This window comes from Triticum aestivum, chromosome 1D (assembly GCF_018294505.1).
Source record: "Triticum aestivum cultivar Chinese Spring chromosome 1D, IWGSC CS RefSeq v2.1, whole genome shotgun sequence".
In the NCBI taxonomy this organism is placed as follows: Eukaryota; Viridiplantae; Streptophyta; class Magnoliopsida; order Poales; family Poaceae; genus Triticum; species Triticum aestivum.
The window spans coordinates 38,081,038-38,100,873 of NC_057796.1; the positions used below are offsets into that span (position 1 = coordinate 38,081,038).

The window sequence follows — 19,836 nt, forward strand, 5'->3', positions numbered from 1 at the left end:
GTACCTTAATGAACCATGGAAGGAAGTTTTTCATCAGAACGAAAATTCTAGTGTATATGCATGGAATAAAAGTATAGCAATAGAAGTTACCCACAAAGCATTTTGTAAATTGAAACCAACATTCTTTTCATGAAACATTTCTTTGCACTTAGAATGATTTAGCATTGGGTCCACTAGTTTGTCGTGTGCAAATGAAATATGATTGGTAAGCAAAGGAATGATGGTAAACCTGCCCATTTGAGAGGTCCAGTGTTTGTGATGCCCATCGTTGATGATGCTCCTGTTGTACATGTGTTGTTGCGAGTTTCTTAGCTCTAAAATTATCGGGGCATTTTCCTCTCATTCTTATCATGTATAGTTGTGCACTTGAAGTTCTATAAGTTCCTTCGCTACCTCTAATGTTTTAGATGAAAAGAAAACATATTAACAGTCAAACTGCATTCTTCCTTAGAAAACAAAGTTACACTTCTTCGGTACAAAGTTATTGGTACTCTCTCCGATGTATATATTTGATGTCATTCACCTATCAAATTTCTTAGAAGAGATATACTACAATAGATACAAGGAAAAGGAACTTTATATACAATGACAAAAGGAGAAGAATGGTGCGGCAACGCGCGCGCCTTTGCTTCTAGTATAGACGGAGGGTGTAGTATAGTATGAAGTATGAACTATCAGGCTTTGCAGAACTGATCAAACTTGATCTTTGGTCTGGAATATGCGGAGCTCAGTATGGCTGCAGCCGCGACAGCATTGGCGGCCTCGGTGAGGTGCACGCCATCCCAACTAACGAACTTTGAGCCGTCAGTGCAGACCGTCGCATTCGGAGACTGGCAGCTCCTTCTCAAATCATAGTTGTATGGTGGCCCTCCGTACCCACAACACGTCATCAATGGCCTGTCAAAACCTAAAAAAAAAACAATTAGCAATCTCACCAGATATCATGCGAATTTCACCAAACTTTGATTAGCTCACCGTATTTGGCGTGGCTGGCCACAAGGTCATACTTGATGGCAAAAAGATCGGTGTACACAACGGTCGCGTTTTTCAGCTCTACATTCAGCTGATCACAGAGGCTGCCTAGCGCTGCGTTGAACGCGACTGCAGCTCTGTTGTATGTCTTGAGGCAGCCATTCTGATCAAGATCACTGTAATTTTTGCGTGGAATAGAGAGCTTCTGAGGCAGGCAACCGAGAGCCCCTGTTCCATGTATCCAGAAGTTCCGACTCCCGTTGTCATACAGAATCTGCATCTTTTTTTTTTTGCAGAAAGTACAGAGTTGTGGTTGTCCGTCTTGGCAGCAAGTACAAAGGGTACAGTAATTTATTCACAAAAAAGGCGAAAAAGAAAACGTCACCTGAACAGCATACTTGATCTCCGCAAGTATTGGAGGGAACTTCGCGACTACTTGGTCGTAAGGCAAGTTGGACAGAAGAGCATTAATATCATTCTGTCCTATGTCTATGGTATATAGAGCATTTTGGAACCCTTCTGCATCAATTGGGGTTTCCTGACCTGTGTAATAGCAACAGGTTTGCTCATTTACTATCAACTGTATAGCTCCAGGCTTCTTATTTCGTTTTAATTTGAGGGAAGAAATACGACAAACAAACCTTGATTGATGAGTTCCAAGGATCTGTCTTTAAAGAACAAAAATTCCTTCACCTGTACATGCAATGCAAAAAGAACGTCCCGCGGTAGTGTTTTTGAACCGCCAATGGCAAAATTTACTCCGTTACTGTAATTAGAACCCAATACCTTTAGATAAGGGCTCAAATAGCTTATGTTTAAGCTTTCACCTGGATATATTTCGGTCATTCATGGACCCACTGTTAGTAAAGCCATCGACCATACCCAATACTGACTTAGTGCTTCTCATGAACACGTATGCGAGTCAGATTAGATGTGCAAAATTCACCAGCTGCAAAGTATTAACTCCGATAAAATTTGTGTCTTATTGGACATTTGACTTATATAATCTTCAAGATGAAACTTTGCACATCAACTTATTTACAAACATGTAGCCTCACATAAAAATAATTATACATTATAAGAACATGTTTCATGATAAATCTAGTAATACCAATTTCATGTTTTTATTCTAGTAATTTTTTTGTTATAGATGTTCAAACTTATAAATGTTCGACTGAGAAAAGTTCTTGAAAGCAGCATGCATGTCCATTTAGGAAGTTACTTAAAGCACCCCCTCCGAACCGCCACTCCGCCCTGGATAGCACCACGAGCATCCCTCTTCTTCCAGACCATGAGTCTTCTTCTAGGAAGCATAGAGGCTCTAAGGATTGACACAATCAGTGAGGCCACGAGCGTCCCTCTTCTTCCAGGTCGTGAGTCTTCTTCTAGGGAGCATAGAGGCTCTAAGGATTGACACGATCAGTGAGGCCACGAGCATCCCTCTTCTTCCAGACCGTGAGTCCTCTTCTAGGGAGCATAGATGCTCTAAGGATTGACATGATCAGTGAGGCCTCGAGCGTCCCTCTTCTTCCAGACCATGAATCTTCTTCTAGGGAGCATAGAGGCTCCAAGGATTGACATGATGAGTGAGGCCACAAGCGTCCCTCTTCTTCCAGACGGTGAATCTTCTTCTAGGGAGCATAGAGGCTCTAAGGATTGACACGATCAGTGAGGCCACAAGCGTCCCTCTTCTTCCAGATCGTGAGTATTCTTCTAGGGAGCATAGAGGCTCTAAGGATCGACACGATCAATGAGGCCATGAGCGTCCCTCTTCTTCGAGACCATGAGTCTTCTTCTAGGGAGCATAGAGGCTCTAAGGATTGACACGATCAAGGAGGCCACGAGCGTCCCTCTTCTTCCATGCGTTAGTGAGGTAACATCACACGGATTGACACGATCACCCACTGTCCAGCATAGACGACAACGAAATTTAGGGAACATAGTGGCTCTAAGGATTAAGGGATTTGACACGGTTAAAACTGAACAACCCTATCTCAAATTGAAGACCTAATTAAATGAGGGGGCTTTAAAATTAGGGAGCTTAGTGAAGTTAAAAGATATGATAGAAATGATTTAGTATGCTATACTTTTTGTAACCCTAGCTGCATTCCATGGTTGATGGAGCATTAATTGACTATGATAGCAAACTGTGAAGGACCTTGGTCCACAACCCAATAAAATTGATATGATACTGGTGAGAAGACCAGGCAAGGGTACTTCATTTTCTATTTTATTTTGAAAAATAGGGCAAGGGCACTTCAATGTGGTGGCACGGAGGAGACCTCCTCTTCAGCACCTATTTCCCGCGTGGGTTTGGGGTTAGCGACCAAAGGCTCACCCCCATCCCCCCCCCCCCCACCCCCCTCCCGGGTCCGCGAGAATGAGCCATCCCCGTTATTCTGTTTTCTATGCTTTTCCTTTCCGTCTTCGTTTTTTCGTCTCCTTTTCTTCTTCCATTTCCCCCATTTCCTTTTATGGTTTTAATTCTCAAATATATTTTGAATTGATGAACATTTTATGAAATACACAAAAAATCATGAACATTTTTCCAAAAAGTTAAAATTTTCTGAAATTTGAGAACAAATTGGAAATTCACGAACATTTTTCTAAATTGAGATATTTATTCAAATTTGTGAACATTTCCTTAAATACGAGAACATTTTTAAAAATCATGAACACTTCCAAATTTTTGAACTTTTTTTATATCTGTTATCATTTTATTAAAATCCATGAATTTTTTTTGAAATCATGAAATGTTTTTGAAATTAGGGTACATTTTTGTAAATCATGAACACTTTCCAAATCCAAGGACATTTTTAAAATCGTGAACACTTTCCAAATCGAAGGACATTTTTGTAAATCGTGAACACTTTCAACAATTTTTAAAAATGTTCATGAAATTTAAAAACTCATGAATTCAAAAATAATCATGAATATGAAAAATGTTGACGCATTTGATTTTTTATGGATTTTCAAAAAGTTAAAAGATTTGAAAATTTTACACAAATCTACAAAAAGTTCATGAATTTGACAAACGTTCAAAAAATTGTAAAAAATAATTGTGATTGAGAAAATTTCGCATACTTCCAAAAATTCACATATGAATAAATTTCATGGATTCTAAATTTGGTGACACATTTTGAAAAAAAATCATGGGTTTCAATCCATTCGAGAAAAGTTCACGAATTTGAACAAAGTTTGTGGATTTAAATGAATGCAAAAGAGAGGGGAGAGTTTTCTTTCCAAGAGAACCTTTGAATTTCTCTTGGGCTTCAAGATTAGTCAACATGTATGTTGCGAAAATTGCCGCGTTCATACTGTGCTATCATACATATACATGGGAGGGGCGGGGGGGGGGGGGGGGGGGTCCATTTTTTATTTAGAAATTTTAAATTGCTTTTATTATAGATTGTACACGAGGATAATTATGAACTTTTGTGTGGTTCAAGTTAGAGACAGGAGTGACGTTCTTCAAGCATGTCCAATAGCTGCCCTATTAATAACAGAGCACAAAAATGTGTCTGGAATAAAAATTTAGGGCATAAAAAATGTGGTTTTTAAGACACCAAACTTTTTGCATCTCCAACAGTAGCTCTAAAATTGGTGCCCTAAAATACATAATGGTTGTTTTTTTTGTTTGTGCCCTATTATAGGGCAGCTATTGAAGCAACGTTTTGCGCACAATCAAACCTTTTCTTGTGGACTCGCGTGGTCCCCGCTTGAAGCAAATATTAGGGCAGCAATCGAAGTGATGTATATTTGCAGCACTTGATGTTGCATTTTAGGTCCGTCTAAAAAGATTTGGAATTCCCTCAAAATACAAAGATTTGGAGTAAATATATTTTTAAATAGGGCAGCTGTTTGAGCTGCTTCTTAGAGCAACTCTAGCAAATCCCGCAAAACGCGTTTGCGGTTCCATGAAAATCGGGCTTGCGGATCGAAAACTAGCGCGGCCGAACAGAACCCATATCTAAACCTACATAATTTGAAAAAACACTTTCGCGGGAGAAATTGCACAAACATAGTTCATCACATGATCAACAAACTACAAGCATAGTTATACTACATACCACGTTAAACTAGTACTAGAGGGGTCGGATCTTACGGCGGCAAGGTCGCGGCAAATGGACGACGCCGTGGAGGAGCCGGACGCTCAATCCTCCTAGCCGGAGCTGCACAGGTCGACGTACTTCGCCGCCTGCTCCGCGCGGATGCGGCGCCACTCCTCGGCCTTCTCCTTGGCGGCGAGGTTGGCGGCGACCGCCTCCCGCGACTGGAGGGCTTCGAGCTCCTCGGCGTGGCGCTGGCGCTCCGCCTCCTCGCGCACGCTCCGCTCGGCGATGGCGGCCGCAACGGCGTCGACCTCGGCGACGTAGTCTTCCGGCCCGATGACTCCGCGACGGCCGAGCGGGGCGGGCTCCTCGGGCTCCTCCTTCACATTCGGCCGCACATGGCGGCTGGAGGCGGGGCGGGTGGTCGCCGGCGGCGAGAAATGTGGAGAGGAGGAAGGGGAATCGCGTGGCTCGGCGGCGGCGAGGGATAGGGTTTGGACTCGCAAACGAGTCGCGGAACCGCAGTTATAGCGGTCGGGGCGTGCGGTTTGCGTGCCGCGGCAAAAAAAATTGCGGGCTGAGCGAGTATGCGGGCTCTGTTTTGACCGGAAAAATGGACCGAGCCCTTATACTCGCCGGAATTTTACGGGTTTGTGTGATTTGCGGAGTCTGCTAGAGTTGCTCTTAGACTCAAAAGGTCAGGGACCACGGCGGCTGCCCTATATCCTGCTTTTGGATATGCTTTATACTTAGCCAAAAATAGCGGTTGAAGATCAATTAGCTTAAGACTAGTTGAATATGTGCGAAGTTCCCTTTCCATGAAAAAAAAATACTATGCCTTCCGTAGCAGATTCACATCCTCAATCGTTGGTTTTTCAGATAACAGTACAGATCAATCATGTGATTGTCGGCACATAAACGGTGTGATATATCTGAACAATATATAGTATTAAATTATCTATTATCCCCATCAATAATGAAGCAGTAGACGTCGCTGAATGCATGAATGCCACCCGTTGGTGCTCAAGCATTGACGCTGACATCAAAAGGCAGAGAGAGAGTTTGGATGCTGAGACGCGCGCACGCACGCACGCCATTAACTGGAGGTGGAGAGAGAGAGAGAGAGTTCGGGGGATCGGAACTGGACTCACAGAGGAAGTCGATGATGAGCCGACCGTCGCAGAACCGGCCAGTGGGGTGGTGGAAGAAGGCGCGGCCCTCCGGTAGCGCGATGTGCCGCCCCTTGGCCGCCGCTATGCCACCCGTGTCGGAGTTGGAGTCCCCGAAGTTGAACACCACCGGCCGGGCGCCGGGGCTGCAGCTGAACCCGCCCGCCTTAGCCAGCGGCGGCGAGAGCGCTAGTGCCAGCGCCAACGCCAGCGCTAGTAGCAGGACGAAGGCTAGCCATAGTGCGCTGCAGCCTGCTGCCGACATTGGGGACCTTGCACCTCTGTCTGTCTATAGCATGTGGTCGTACTCGTACCCCCTCTCACTTTTCTTTTTGTTATCTCTCAAGCACGATTCTGTGAGGTCATGCATCCGCCGTGTATGCCCATCATCGGGCACTCGGGGCTAAATTTGGTGTTTTGACGGCGGGAGGCTGAAGGCGGGAGCGATAAGGTCAGCCGCTCAGCCTCGTGCGGCACCAGCTCTGCGTTGTGCGGATTAATCTGAGACCTAATTTTGACCAGTCAAAGAGGACTTGCTCCATTTGGTTGGTTTCACGTGACGATTTTTTTTTTTGAGCAAATTTTAATTTTATGGAGGTGGTGTTTTGGCTCATAGGTATAGATGCACATATAATGATATATATATATATATATATATATATATATATATATATATATATATATATATATATATATATGCATAACATATTTCAATAATTTCGCGTGTACATCCGGACATTCTATATTCGCACACATACTTTTGCCAAGAAAGAACATTTTCTATATATATATATATATATATATATATATATATATATATATATATATATATATGCATAACATTTTGTATAAAAAAAGATTAAAAAAATGCCTTGTGAATAGGTGTAATCAAGCATCGAAAATTGTCTTTTTACACAAGCCATAATAAATGTCCTTTTTCACCGAAACTTTGTGCATGAATATATAATGTCTGGATGTACACGGGGGCTTTTTTCTTGAATTATTTAAACTTTTTAAAATGTGTATTTAGACAATTGGTGCATATACACCTATGACCCAAAGTGAATTTTCGAAATTTTGTAGGTCGTGCCCTACTAGTTCACTTGTTCCGTCGTGCTAGGCCGTAACCTTGCCAGTCCCGTGAGTTGTGGAGCCCAGCCTAAGTGAGATGCTGCCAAACCAAGACTTCCGCCGCCATTTAAATAGACTTCCGCTGCCATTTAAATAGCCATAGGGCTATGCCAGATAATTGTATTCATCAATGATGTAATCATATACACATGTATTTGATGAATATTATTGTACCTGGAATGATGTATCATGGACCTGTCGTGCGTCAGGTGTTATCCTGGGCTGACGTGCGAAGGCCCCCTGCTCCATGCGGATCGGGGTGCCACACGGCCGGTATTGTTGTTTGCCGTCGAGGTTAGCTGCATCCCATGTCTTACAGTATTTCACATTTTCTATGGCATGTATAAAAAAAGATTAAAAAAATGTCTTGTGAATAGGTGTAATTAAGCATAAAAAATTGTCTTTTTACACAAGCCATAATAAATGTCCTTTTTCACCGAAACTTTGTGCATGAACATATAATGTCTGGATGTACACGCGGGATTTTTTCTTGAATTATTTAAACTTTTTAAAATGTATATTTAGACAATTGGTGCATATACACCTATGACCTAAAGTGAATTTCCGAAATTTTATTTGTTTTCATTTTTCTTAAGGTCGACGTGGCGTCGGAGATATTTCCTACGGGCTAAACAAGTACGACTGCTTAATTCGGGCCCTTCCCCTATGGCACCATGTTAGAATCATAGAGCAACTCCACAGGTTCCTCCCGTAAAATTTAGAGGAAGTTGTCTGGAAGCAACTTTTGTCAGTTCCCCTAAACTTGTCCCTCTAAAATTCTTAATTGTCCCATTTTTTCATTAACTAAAAATATAAAAGACATATGCATATGTGTATATATATATAGCATCATAATCTAAATGAAACAATGATAGATGATAGTTCAAACATAAGAAATCCGATAACTGATTCATAGTAGACTTTAACCGAAAAGTACAAACATGAAAATCAAACATGCGATACATGCTTCATGAAAAAAGGCATGATAAAAAAAAGCATAATATGAAGAACACTCATAGATCTTCATGGATGACTTGCACCACCATTGCCACTCCCAAAACCCTGTCATGTAGTTCCTCCACCTAGCTTCGAAGCTAAAGTTTGTGACTTCACGATCTGCAGATATTGTAGCGCTTCTGGGTCAAGTCCAGCAGTGTTTGTTAACAGGATCTTGTGTTCTTTCTCCATCTTTTTGGTCCGCACCGCCTCCTGAAATGTCCTCAGTTTCTCTTCTTTGATTTGTACTTTCCGCTCTTCCATTGCCTTTAGCTCTGCCCACCTCAGGCCCTTCTCCTTTTTTTTTGCTTCCTCCACCTTACTTTTGTTTGCTTTGATCTCTTCAACAGCACTCTTGAACACAGCATCACTTTCATTCTTCGGTTTTTCTTTCTCTCCTTTCCTCCCAGGTGGTCTTTTCTTATGGACAATGGGAGATTGAGATGTGTTTCCCTGTTCATCCATGGTAACATCATCATTGGTATCTACTGCATTAGTTCTAGCCTTCTTCTTGGGATGAAGATGATCATTATCCCTGTTCTTCCACTTCTCATTGTTCTTGAGCAAAGCCCAAAAGTGATAGAACAGAAAAGGCCTTCCTCTTGGATCCCTTTGCTTGTACAAATCATTTGTGTAGCTCAGGTGTGAAATATCGAATATGATATTAAAAATTTGAGAGTAAACAATTTGAACAATAATATGGACAACAAATACTCGCCAGCATGTCCTCTGTCATTCCACTTGGTTTTGCACTTTCAACATTGGTAACACAACCTGCCCAATGACTGCAAGATTTCTGGATGAAGCCCCATCAAACATTGAGTGATTTAATAGTGCGCACGATACCAGTAGTGACATTGCGATGATAATATCACTTAGAAGGAAAGAAGATGAACATTGAAATGATAAAACAGAAAATAATATCACTTAGAAGGAGTTACCTTGAATCACATAGAAGCCTGGGATGGTGACGCATCGAGATCAGTGTAGGTGGTGTAGCGGAGCCCGTTGTCGAGGCGGCGTCTAAAGGACTCTATCTACGAGGCGGCGTCTGAAGTGCCCAACTATTAACGCATGTTCTCACCACCAATGTAGACATATTTCAGGTGGTTCTAGACGTTTCACGCTGGTAATCGTTCGAGGGCAGCTGTCATCGCCCTCCCGAACGGCGGCGTGTCTCACGTGCCTCCCTCGCCGCGCTCCTCTCTCCGGCAATGCACGACCTTGGCACGCGACGTGCGGCCCTCGGGCGCTGGACAAGCCAACCAACGTCGTCTCCAATGTCCTGGCCTTTTGCCTCATCTCCGCCTGAACCGAACCGACCTCCCGCAAAGCCCCAATCACCGACGTCCCACCGCCTGAACTGTACCGACCTCCCGCAAAGCCCCAAGCACTGACCTCCCACGCATGTCCTCCCTCTCTTTCTTCTCTCTCTCATTTTTGAGCGCACCAGAGCACCACCGCACGCAGACAAGACCCCGACTGTGAATCGCAAATCCTGTCCAAAACCACCCATGGGCTGATTGATCCAGTTCATGGGGATTTGATCCATCGATGGTGAGAACTTGTACCAATAGTTGGGCCCAATTCTATGGCACCTACTACGCACACACAAAAAACATACACAGCCAGCTCCCCCGAATTGCAGATGTCACGTCCACATTAATCGGCTGTCAGCCCCAAATAGGAGAAAAACCAGATCCTTGCAGGTTTAAGTTATGTATAAGTACTACACCAATATAGTATGAAGTATGATCTATCGGGCTTTGCAGAACTGATCAAACTTGATCTTTGGTCTGGAATATGCGGAGCTCAGTATGGCCGCAGCCACGACGGCGTTGGCGGCCTCGGTGAGGTGCACGCCGTCCCAGCTGATGAACTTTGAGCCGTCGGCGCAGACCGTTGAATTCGAAGACTGGCAGCTCCTGCTCAAATCATAGTTGTACGGTGGCCCTCCGTACCCGCAACACGTCATCAATGGGCTGTCAAAACCTGGAGAAATGCAATTGATTTAGTAATATCACCAGATATCATGCGAATCAGAGACATTTGATCAGCTCACCGTATTTGGTGTGGTTGGCCACAAGGTCATACTTGATGGCAAAGAGATCGGTGTACACAACGGCCGCGTTCTTCAGCTCTACATTCAGCTGATCGCAGAGGCTGCCTAGCGCTGTGTTGAACGCGACCGCAGCTCTGTTGTATGTGTTGAGGCAGCCATTCTGATCAAGGTCACTGTCGTTTTTACGTGGAATCGAGAGCTTCTGAGGCAGGCAACCAAGAGCCCCTGTTCCATGTATCCAGAAGTTCCGACTCCCGTTGCCGTACAGAAGCTGCAATTTTTGAAGAAAAAAAACAGAGTTGCGGTTGTCCGTCCAGGCAGCAAGTGAGTGAAAAGGGTGTAGTAATTTATTTACAAAAGGCAAAAAATAAAAAACATCACCTGAACAGCATACTTAATCTCCGCAAGTATTGGAGGGAGCTTGGCGACTACTTGGTCGTAAGGCAAGTTGGACAGAAGAGCGTTAATATCATTCTGTCCTATGTCTATGATATATAGAGCATTTTGGAACGCTTCTGCATCGATTGGAGCTTCCTGACCTGTGTATAGCAACAAGTTTGCTCGTTTACTATCAACTGTATAGCTCCGCGCGTCTTACTTCATTTGGATTTGAGGGAGAATATACGGCAAACAGACCTTGATTGATGAGCTCCAAGGATCTGGCTTTAAAGAAGAAGAATTCCTGCACCTGTCCATGCAATACAAAAAGGGCTTCCCGTGGTAGTGTTGTTGAACCGCTAATAGCGAAATTCACTCCGTTACTGTAATTAGAACCAATTGCCTTCAGATAAGGGCTCAGATAGCTTATGTTTAAGCTTTCACCTGGATATATTTTGGTCATTCATGGACCCAGTATTAGTAAGGCCAACAACCATACTCAATAATTAGATAGTGCTTCTCATCAACATGTACGCGAGTCAGATTAGATGCGCAAAACACACCAGCAGCAAAGTATTAACTCCGATAAAATTTGTTGTCTTATTAGACATTAACTTGTATAATATTCAAGATGAAACTTTGAACATCAATTTATGCACAGACATGTAGCCTCACATAAAAATAATTATACATTATAAGAATATGTTTCATGATAACTCTAGTAATACCAATTTGATGTTTTTATACTAGTGTTTCTTTCCATATAGATGCTCAACCTTAGAAATGTTCGACTGGGAAAAGTTCTGCAAAGCAGCAGCATGCATGTGTGCCCGTTTAGAAAGTCATATGATAGAAATGAGTTAAATGAGTTAGTATGCTACTGACTGTAGCCCCCGCTACATTCCATGGATGGTGGCTGTTGGGGCAGCACTTGACTATGATAGCAAACTGTCAAGGACCTTCGTCCACAACACAATAAAATTGATATGATAATGATCGGAAGACAGGGCAAGGGCACTTACTTTTTTATTTTATTTTTTGAAGAATAGGCAAAGGGCACTACAATACGGTGGCAGGGAGCATCCCTGTAGAACCCCGGAACATTAGTGGAGACCCATGTGGCCCAAGTGGAGTTGTGTGGTGGGATTAGTCCCATATGGAGAGTTCAAAAGTGTTTAACCAGCATATATACCCTTGTGTTCCAACTGTAGCACCTCTGGGTTAACTGTTTCACTCGAAGCGAAGGATGAAAATGTAAGAGTGCTATGCATGTATGAGCTGGCCCGTCCCATAGGTGAGCGAATATTGATTAGGGTGTTACAGTCCCTGCCGTGGAAGACAAGAGACATTTGAGTAGAAGAAGAAAATCGTTTTTTCGATATCTAACACACTTTTTGTATTTTTCCTAATAAACTGCACATGAGAGTATTTTAGTATTTCCATGTGGCTCAACTCAGTCAGCACTATTGTACGTTCAGGAAAAAAATGATGCTAGAAGCTGAATTAGGAATAAGGCGACATGGCGTTACAATCCCAGGCATATATTCTTGGGATAATGAAATTAGTAAAGGGAGATGCTTTAAAATGTCCGAAAATTAAAAAAAAATCCAGGTCTTATATGTGCTCCTACAGTTTCATCAGAAAGATAACACATTTGAGCCCCAAGTGGAAAAAAATCAATACTTAGGAAAGCAAAAATTTAAGCAGTATACTTCTCTACATGATAGGGCCCAAAACTAAGGTTTCTTCTTAAATTTTAAAAACAGAAAGAAGCTCCAAAAAAAAACACACAGGGGCCACTTTTTTTATTTGAAACCAGGGGACCCCCTTATGGCTCAATCCATTAATTAAGAAGAACAGAGTTGCCCGGTTAATTAACAAAAAACAGGGTGAAAACCGTCACGACCTGTTGATCAGTCACCCACAAGATACGACACACACACCACCGCTAGAGAACCTTGTCGAGGAAGCACATTTTGTCATCCTCACCACTTCTCCCCAAGCAAGCAACTATGACTTCATTGTATGCGCCCTCTGACCAAGCCCGCGCCGCCGAGGCCGCAAGAAGCCACACGAAGATCCATGCCAAGCAACCCGTGTTGGTGACAGCGCAGGTCTGACTCTGAGGTCAAGCTGCCTACGAACGACAACTATGCAAGGCCAGCATCGCGAAAGACTACCGAACAGACCACCTACCGCTCGTCATCATCATCACCCGGACTCTTCCACCGCAGCTCCGACTTGGCCACAACAAACAACCTGAGGCAATGCCACGGACACGCTGTAGAGTCGACTACCGTAACCACTACCACAACCCCGACATCATGTATAATTTCTTTTTATAATAAATTCTACATGAGGATAATGGCGTACTTCTGCGTTCCTCAACTCAGTCGTATAGTCCAGAACAAAGGCAATTAGAAGAGTGGCGTTTCTTAATATAATTAGCCAAAAATAATGGTAGAAGATCAGTTGGCTTCAGGACTAGTTGGACATGTGCAGAGTTCCCTATTTTAGGGGAAAAAAGTATGCCCTTGGTAACAGATTCACATCCTCAGCCGTTGGATTTCAGATAAGAGGACAGATGCATCGATCACATGATTGTCGGCACATAAAAGTCCGGTTGTGACATATCTGAAGTTGTGAACAATAATGTTATCTGCATCAATAATGAAGAACTGAAGTAGACGTCACTGAATGCATGAGTGCCACCAGTTGGTGCTCTAGCAATTGAATGCTGACATGAAAAGTCTGAGACAGAGTTTGGACGCTGAGACGCACCGACGCACGCCATTAACTGGAGCTGGAGACAGGGAGAGAGACAGAGGGGCCAGCGGGCCTCCCGTGTGGCCGTGTCAAAGATTGAGGAGAACAGCTGGGCTTTGAATTGATCATGGATATCCTCCGGTTCAAAAGTACAGGGGGTTGAAATTGAATGAAGATATGGAGGGAGGGACCAACTAATGCAGCGCATGATGCAAAAAAAAAAAGTTGGTTAGCAGGTTCACTGAAATTTTGCTACTCCGGTGGATAAGTTATTTCAGGCTGAGCCGTGCCACGCCTGCCAACCATCATGTGCGTAAGACGGAATAAATATTTTGCTACTGTACATTGCTAGTGAGTCCGTCTAGAATGAAGGACATTTCACTGAAAATACGACCAAGTGCACCGTTCTATACGGAATCTGACTTGAAAATTTTGCAGTATACTACGTACGACATTTCACTCAAGCTCTGGCTTCACGCTCATGGGATTCAGTCAGCTGACGACCAATCCGTCAGTGTCGGCGAGCGCTGTGTTTCCACTTGAGAAATTTACTGCCGTGCTTTTTACTCCGTATACCGTAGTAAACGGAGTATTCACTGTGCACAAATCTACCCGTTGCACAGTGACAAACACGGGTTTGTTCGGGGAGAGAAGCGACAGAAAAAGCAGAATCTTGTAGATAGAATACTCTGGTTTTGGCTGGGGGGGGGGGGGGGGGGGGGGTCGGGAATGGGACTCACAGAGGAAGTCGATGACGAGCCGGCCGTCGCAGAAGCGGCCGGTGGGGTGGTGGAAGAAGGCGCGGCCCTCCGGCGGCGCGATGTGCCACCCCTTGGCCGCCGCCATGCCGCCCGTGTCGGAGTTGGAGTCGCCGAAGTTGAACACCACCGGCCGCGCGCCGGGGCTGCAGCTGAACCCGGCCCGCGCCGGCGACGGCGAGAGCGCCAGCGCCACCGCCAGCGCCAGCGCGAGGAGGAAGGCTGGCCGTGGCGCGCTGCCGCCTGCCGCTGCTGCTGCCGACATTGACGACCTTGGACCTCTGTCTCTGTCTGCCTATAGCATGTGCCGTGGGAGGCCCTGTCGTGTCCCTCTCGCTTTTCTTTCTATCTCTCGCGAGCCCCGAGTGCCGGATTCTGTGAGGTCATGCGCCGTATATGCTCATCGTGGTGGGGCTGCGATAAATGCGACGACCATGCTGAGACTTGGGCCGGGTCGGGCCAGCGGGGCACGAGCACGTCGTGTCTCGGGCCGCGCCGGGCTCGGGCCAGACGGATGTCTGTCGTGGTCGGGTGGTTCCGCTTGAGCAGGGCAGGCGCTGGACCTCGATGGGGCGTGCTCGGCCTCCATGGTCAGGTCGCAGCGCCGGCCGGCGAGGAGCCATCCAGCACCCATCGTGACGCCGCCGATGTTTCCGATGCCACGCTCCTCTTCCTCTTCGCTCGGTTTGATGAGTAGGCGAGTGCGGCGTCAGCGCATGGTGACAAAGAAGAAGAGAAGGCGGAGGCGCTGGGGTCAGGGAGGAGGAGAGAATGCGGTGGAGACGGCGAGAGGCTCAAGGCCGGCGGGAGCGACTCAGTCTCGTGCGCCACCAGCCCTGCCGACAATGTGGGGATTAATTTGAGACCTCATTTTTTTTAACTGTTTGAGACCTCATTTTGACCGGTCAAAGGTGAGTTGCTCCGTTTGGTTGGTTTCATTCACGTGACGATGTACTGCGCACTGGGAGAGACAAAGGGCCGCCGCTACCAATCAGCCGGCTTATTTTAGCCAAATTTAAGCCGCCTGCACAGACGCCCGATCAGACGCTTCGAGACGCACGATCAGGCGCTCCATGGCAGCAGTACACACCAGCTCCAGAACAGCACCGTGTAGTACAGACGCTCCATTGCAGCGCCACGGAGCTTCACTGCAACCCGGCGAAGCTTCAACGGCTCCGGCAGCGCTTCAATGCAACTCCGGCGACGCTTCATTGCAACCCCGGCGGAGCTCCGGCGACCCCGTGGCACTTCATTGCAGCTCCGGCGGCGCTTTATTGCAACCCCGGCGGAGCTTCGATGAACACCGTGGCACTTCATTGCAGCTCCGGCGGTCCGGGCGATGCTTCATCGCAACGCCGGCGAGTCCCTCTCTGCTTTAACGGACACTACAGCTTGCCGGCCAGCCTGCAGCACAGCACTGCCGCTCGGTGAGCTGGCTGATGTTGTGCAAATCCTCTCATCAACCTCCTGATTGCAGCATGTGCAGCGAGCGGCACCGCCTTGCGACACCATTGACAGTTGCAGCACACGCGAGGCCCTTGCATCGCCACCCACACCGTGAGAAAATCAACATGTGTGGCCAGCGGCGCCGCCTTGCGCCACCGTCCACGGCTGCCGCACCGGCGGCCTCGTAGCAGTAGCAGCTCTACTGACCGGGATGGAGAGGTCATGGACAGAGTAGGGAAGCGCTCGCGAAGAGAAAAGAGCTAGGTTGCAGCGGGGATGGAGAGAGAAGAGCTCAGGCCAAGGACGAGGACGGTTGGGTTTGGATAGAAAATAAGGTTGCAGGATGAGCGGATGCATCGGTCCCACGGGACACGTGTCAACACCCTGAGACAGCTTATGGACGCAAGAAATCCTTTGGTTTAATTAGAACGTTTTCCGAGACAAAGAGGTTTCTTAGGCCAACTTCAACGCAGGACCCTATTCTATCCGCGTACCTCTGTTTGGATCAAAACGAACAGACTACACGGTCCAATGTACGGATGCATTCTTAAATTTTATCTGTTTAGCGTCCGGCCCGTCTCATTTTCGGCGCAAACATGCGTCCGGTTTGCATCCACGCGGACATCGAACGGACGGGCACGCGCTTGCTCGGTGCCTGTCCTGAGAACGCGTGGCGGCCGTCCACCTAACTCCATCGTCCAAATTCAATGTGTTGGAAATATGCCCTAGAGGCAATAATAAAATGGTTATTATTATATTTCCTTGTTCATGATAATTGTATATTGTTCATGCAATAATTGTGTTATCCGGAAATCGTAATACATGTGTGAATACATAGACCACAACATGTCCCTAGTGAGCCTCTAGTTGACTAGCTCGTTGATCAACAGATAGTCATGGTTTCCTGGCTATGGACATTGGATGTCATTGATAACGAGATCACATCATTAGGAGAATGATGTGATGGACAAGACCCAATCCTAAGCATAGCACAAAGATCGTGTAGTTCGTTTGCTAGAGCTTTTCCAATGTCAAGTATCATTTCCTTAGACCATGAGATCGTGTAACTCCCGGATGCCGTAGGAGTGCTTTGGGTATACCAAACGTCACAACGTAACTGGGTGACTATAAAGGTACACTACAGGTATCTCTGAAAGTGTCTGTTGGGTTGACACGGATCGAGACTGGGATTTGTCACTTCGTATGACGGAGAGGTATCTCTGGGCCCACTCGGTAATGCATCATCATAATGAGCTCAAAGTGACCAAGTGGTTGGTCACGGGATCATGCATTACGGTACGAGTAAAGTGACTTGCCGGTAACGAGATTGAACAAGGTATTGAGATACCGACGATCGAATCTCGGGCAAGTAACGTACCGATTGACAAAGGGAATTGTATACGGGATTGATTGAATCCTCGACATCGTGGTTCATCCGATGAGATCATCGTGGAACATGTGGGAGCCAACATGGGTATCCAGATCCCGCTGTTGGTTATTGACCGGAGAGTCGTCTCGGTCATGTCTGCGTGTCTCCCGAACCCGTAGGGTCTACACACTTAAGGTTCAGTGACGCTAGGGTTGTAGACATATTAGTATGCGGTAACCCGAAAGTTGTTCAGAGTCCCGGATGAGATCCCGGACGTCATGAGGAGTTCCGAAATGGTCCGGAGGTGAAGAATTATATATAGGAAGTCCAGTTTCGGCCACCGGGAAAGTTTCGGGGGTTACCGGTATTGTACCGGGACCACCGGAAGGGTCCCGGGGGTCCATCGGGTGGGGCCACCTATCCCGGAGGGCCCCATGGGCTGAAGTGGGAGGGGAACCAGCCCCTGGTGGGCTGGTGCGCCCCCCCCTTGGGCCTCCCCCTGCGCCTAGGGTTGGAAACCCTAGGGGTGGGGGCGCCCCCACTTGGCTTGGGGGGGAAGCCACCCCTAGGCCGCCGCCCCCCTTGGAGATCAGATCTCCCAGGGCCGGCGCCCCCCCAGGAGGCCTATATATAGGAGGGGGGAGGGAGGGCAGCCGCACCACAGCCCCTGGCGCCTCCCTCTCCCTCCCATGACACATCTCCTTCCTCCCGCAGCGCTCGGCGAAGCCCTGTCGGAATCCCGCTACTTCCACCACCACGCCGTCGTGCTGCTGGATCTCCATCAACCTCTCCTTCCCCCTTGCTGGATCAAGAAGGAGGAGACGTCGCTGCTTCGTACGTGTGTTGAACGCGGAGGTGCCGTCCATTCGGCGCTCGGTCATCGGTGATTTGGATCCGCTCGCGATCTACAAGGGTATGTAGATGCACTCCTCTCTCTCGTTGCTAGATGACTCCATAGATTGATCTTGGTGATGCGTAGAAAATTTTAAATTTCTGCTACGATCCCCAACACAATGCGCATGAAGGGCGGGCTCCGGTTGTCAATCACATGGGAGGATCGTCGTCTTTCTTAATTGGAAGTCGTGGACCGGCCAGTCCACAGTTTCCACTTCCTGGCCATCCTGCCTCCTCGAGCCCCGGCATGAGCAAACCCTAGCCGCCCCTTCACCTCTCCGCCAACGACAATGGTGGGCCGCTGGTTCCCCGGCCGCAAGACGAGGCATGACCACGAGGTTGGGTCGTCGTCCGGCCGCCATCGCTTCTCCCCCACTCCGTCTCCGCCTCCACCTCCACCGGCCACATTCCATATCGCGCCGGGCGGGGTCCACCTCGTCAGTGGTCGTACGTGAAGGCGGAGGTGTGCCATGTTGGAGATCGTTGCAGAAATTTAAAATTTTCTACGTATCACCAAGATCAATCTATGGAGTCATCTAGCAACGAGAGAGAGGGGAGTGCATCTACATACCCTTGTAGATCGCGCGCGGAAGCGTTCAAGAGAACGGGGTTGATGGAGTTGTACTCGTCGTGATCCAAATCACCGATGATCCTAGCGCCGAACGGACGGCACCTCCGCGTTCAACACACGTACGGAGCGGGGACGTCTCCTCCTTCTTGATCCAGCAAGGGGGGAGGAGAAGTTGATGGAGATCCAGCAGCACGACGGCGTGGTGGTGGAAGTAGCGGGATCCCGGCAGGGCTTCGCCAAGCGCAAGCGGGGAGGAAGAGGTGTCACGGGAGGGAGGGAGGCGCCAGGGCTTGGGGTGCTGCTCCCATGCGCCTCCCCACTATATATAGGGGTGGAGGGGGCTGGTTTCTTGCCCTCCAAGTCCATTGGGGCGTTGGCAAAGGTGGGGGGAAGAAATCCCATCATTTCCCTTCCCCACCGATTGTTATCCCCTTTTTGTAGGGATCTTGATCTTATCCCTTCAGGATATGATCTTATTCCTTCTAAGGTGGGATCTTGGTGCGCCTTGACCAGGGGTGTGGGGCCTTGCCCCCACTACCCACGTTCATGTGGGTCCCCCCATGCAGGTGGGCCCCACTTCGGAACCTTCTAGAACCTTCCCGGTACAATACCGAAAAATCCCGAACATTTTCCGGTGGCCAAAATAGGACTTCCCATATATAAATCTTTACCTCCGGACCATTCCGGAACTCCTCGTGACGTTCGGGATCTCATCCGGGACTCCGAACAACTTTCGGTTAACCGCATACTAATATCTCTACAACTCTAGCGTCACCGAACCTTAAGTGTGTAGACCCTACGGGTTCGGGAGACATGCAGACATGACCGAGACGACTCTCGGATCAATAACCAACAGCGGGATCTTGATACCCATGTTGGCTCCCACATGTTCCATAATGATCTCATCAGATGAACCACGATGTCGTGGATTCAATCAATCCCGTATACAATTCCCTTTGTCAATCGGTACGTTACTTGCCCGAGATTCGATCGTCGGTATCCCAATACCTTGTTCAATCTCGTTACCGGCAAGTCACTTTACTCGTACCGTAATGCATGATCCCATGACCAAACACTTGGTCACATTGAGCTCATTATGATGATGCATTACCAAGTGGGCCCAGAGATACCTCTCCGTCATACGGAGTGACAAATCCCAGTCTCGATTCGTGCCAACCCAACAGACACTTTCGGAGATACCCATAATGCACCTTTATAGCCACCCAGTTACGTTGTGACGTTTGGCACACCCAAAGCACTCCTATGGTATCC

At 47.1% G+C, this 19,836-nt stretch overlaps 2 protein-coding genes across 6 annotated transcripts; both read right to left on the minus strand.

The window, feature by feature from the left end:
- Positions 1 to 423: 423 nt before the first annotated feature.
- LOC123180132 (GDSL esterase/lipase At1g09390) lies at positions 424 to 6,659 on the minus strand. Of its 5 annotated transcripts, none has more exons than XM_044592097.1 (6): positions 6,176 to 6,642; positions 1,759 to 1,799; positions 1,614 to 1,665; positions 1,358 to 1,515; positions 976 to 1,252; positions 424 to 907 (listed from the first exon to the last, which is right to left on the minus strand). In XM_044592097.1, the coding sequence occupies exons 1-6, from the start codon at positions 6,456 to 6,458 to the stop codon at positions 675 to 677; spliced, it is 1,044 nt and encodes a 347-aa protein (XP_044448032.1). In that variant the 5' UTR covers positions 6,459 to 6,642; the 3' UTR covers positions 424 to 674. The 5 variants fall into 5 exon arrangements, with proteins under 5 accessions (XP_044448032.1, XP_044448033.1, XP_044448035.1 ...); XM_044592098.1 differs by having other exon boundaries at positions 976 to 1,246; positions 6,176 to 6,635; XM_044592100.1 differs by having other exon boundaries at positions 424 to 897; positions 1,614 to 1,799; positions 6,176 to 6,659.
- Positions 6,660 to 10,004: 3,345 nt separating this feature from the next.
- Positions 10,005 to 14,667, minus strand: LOC123180133 (GDSL esterase/lipase LIP-4). The gene is made up of 5 exons (XM_044592101.1): positions 14,267 to 14,667; positions 11,019 to 11,204; positions 10,764 to 10,921; positions 10,383 to 10,653; positions 10,005 to 10,312 (listed from the first exon to the last, which is right to left on the minus strand). The coding sequence occupies exons 1-5, from the start codon at positions 14,547 to 14,549 to the stop codon at positions 10,077 to 10,079; spliced, it is 1,134 nt and encodes a 377-aa protein (XP_044448036.1). The 5' UTR covers positions 14,550 to 14,667; the 3' UTR covers positions 10,005 to 10,076.
- Between the last annotated feature and the right edge of the window lie 5,169 nt (positions 14,668 to 19,836).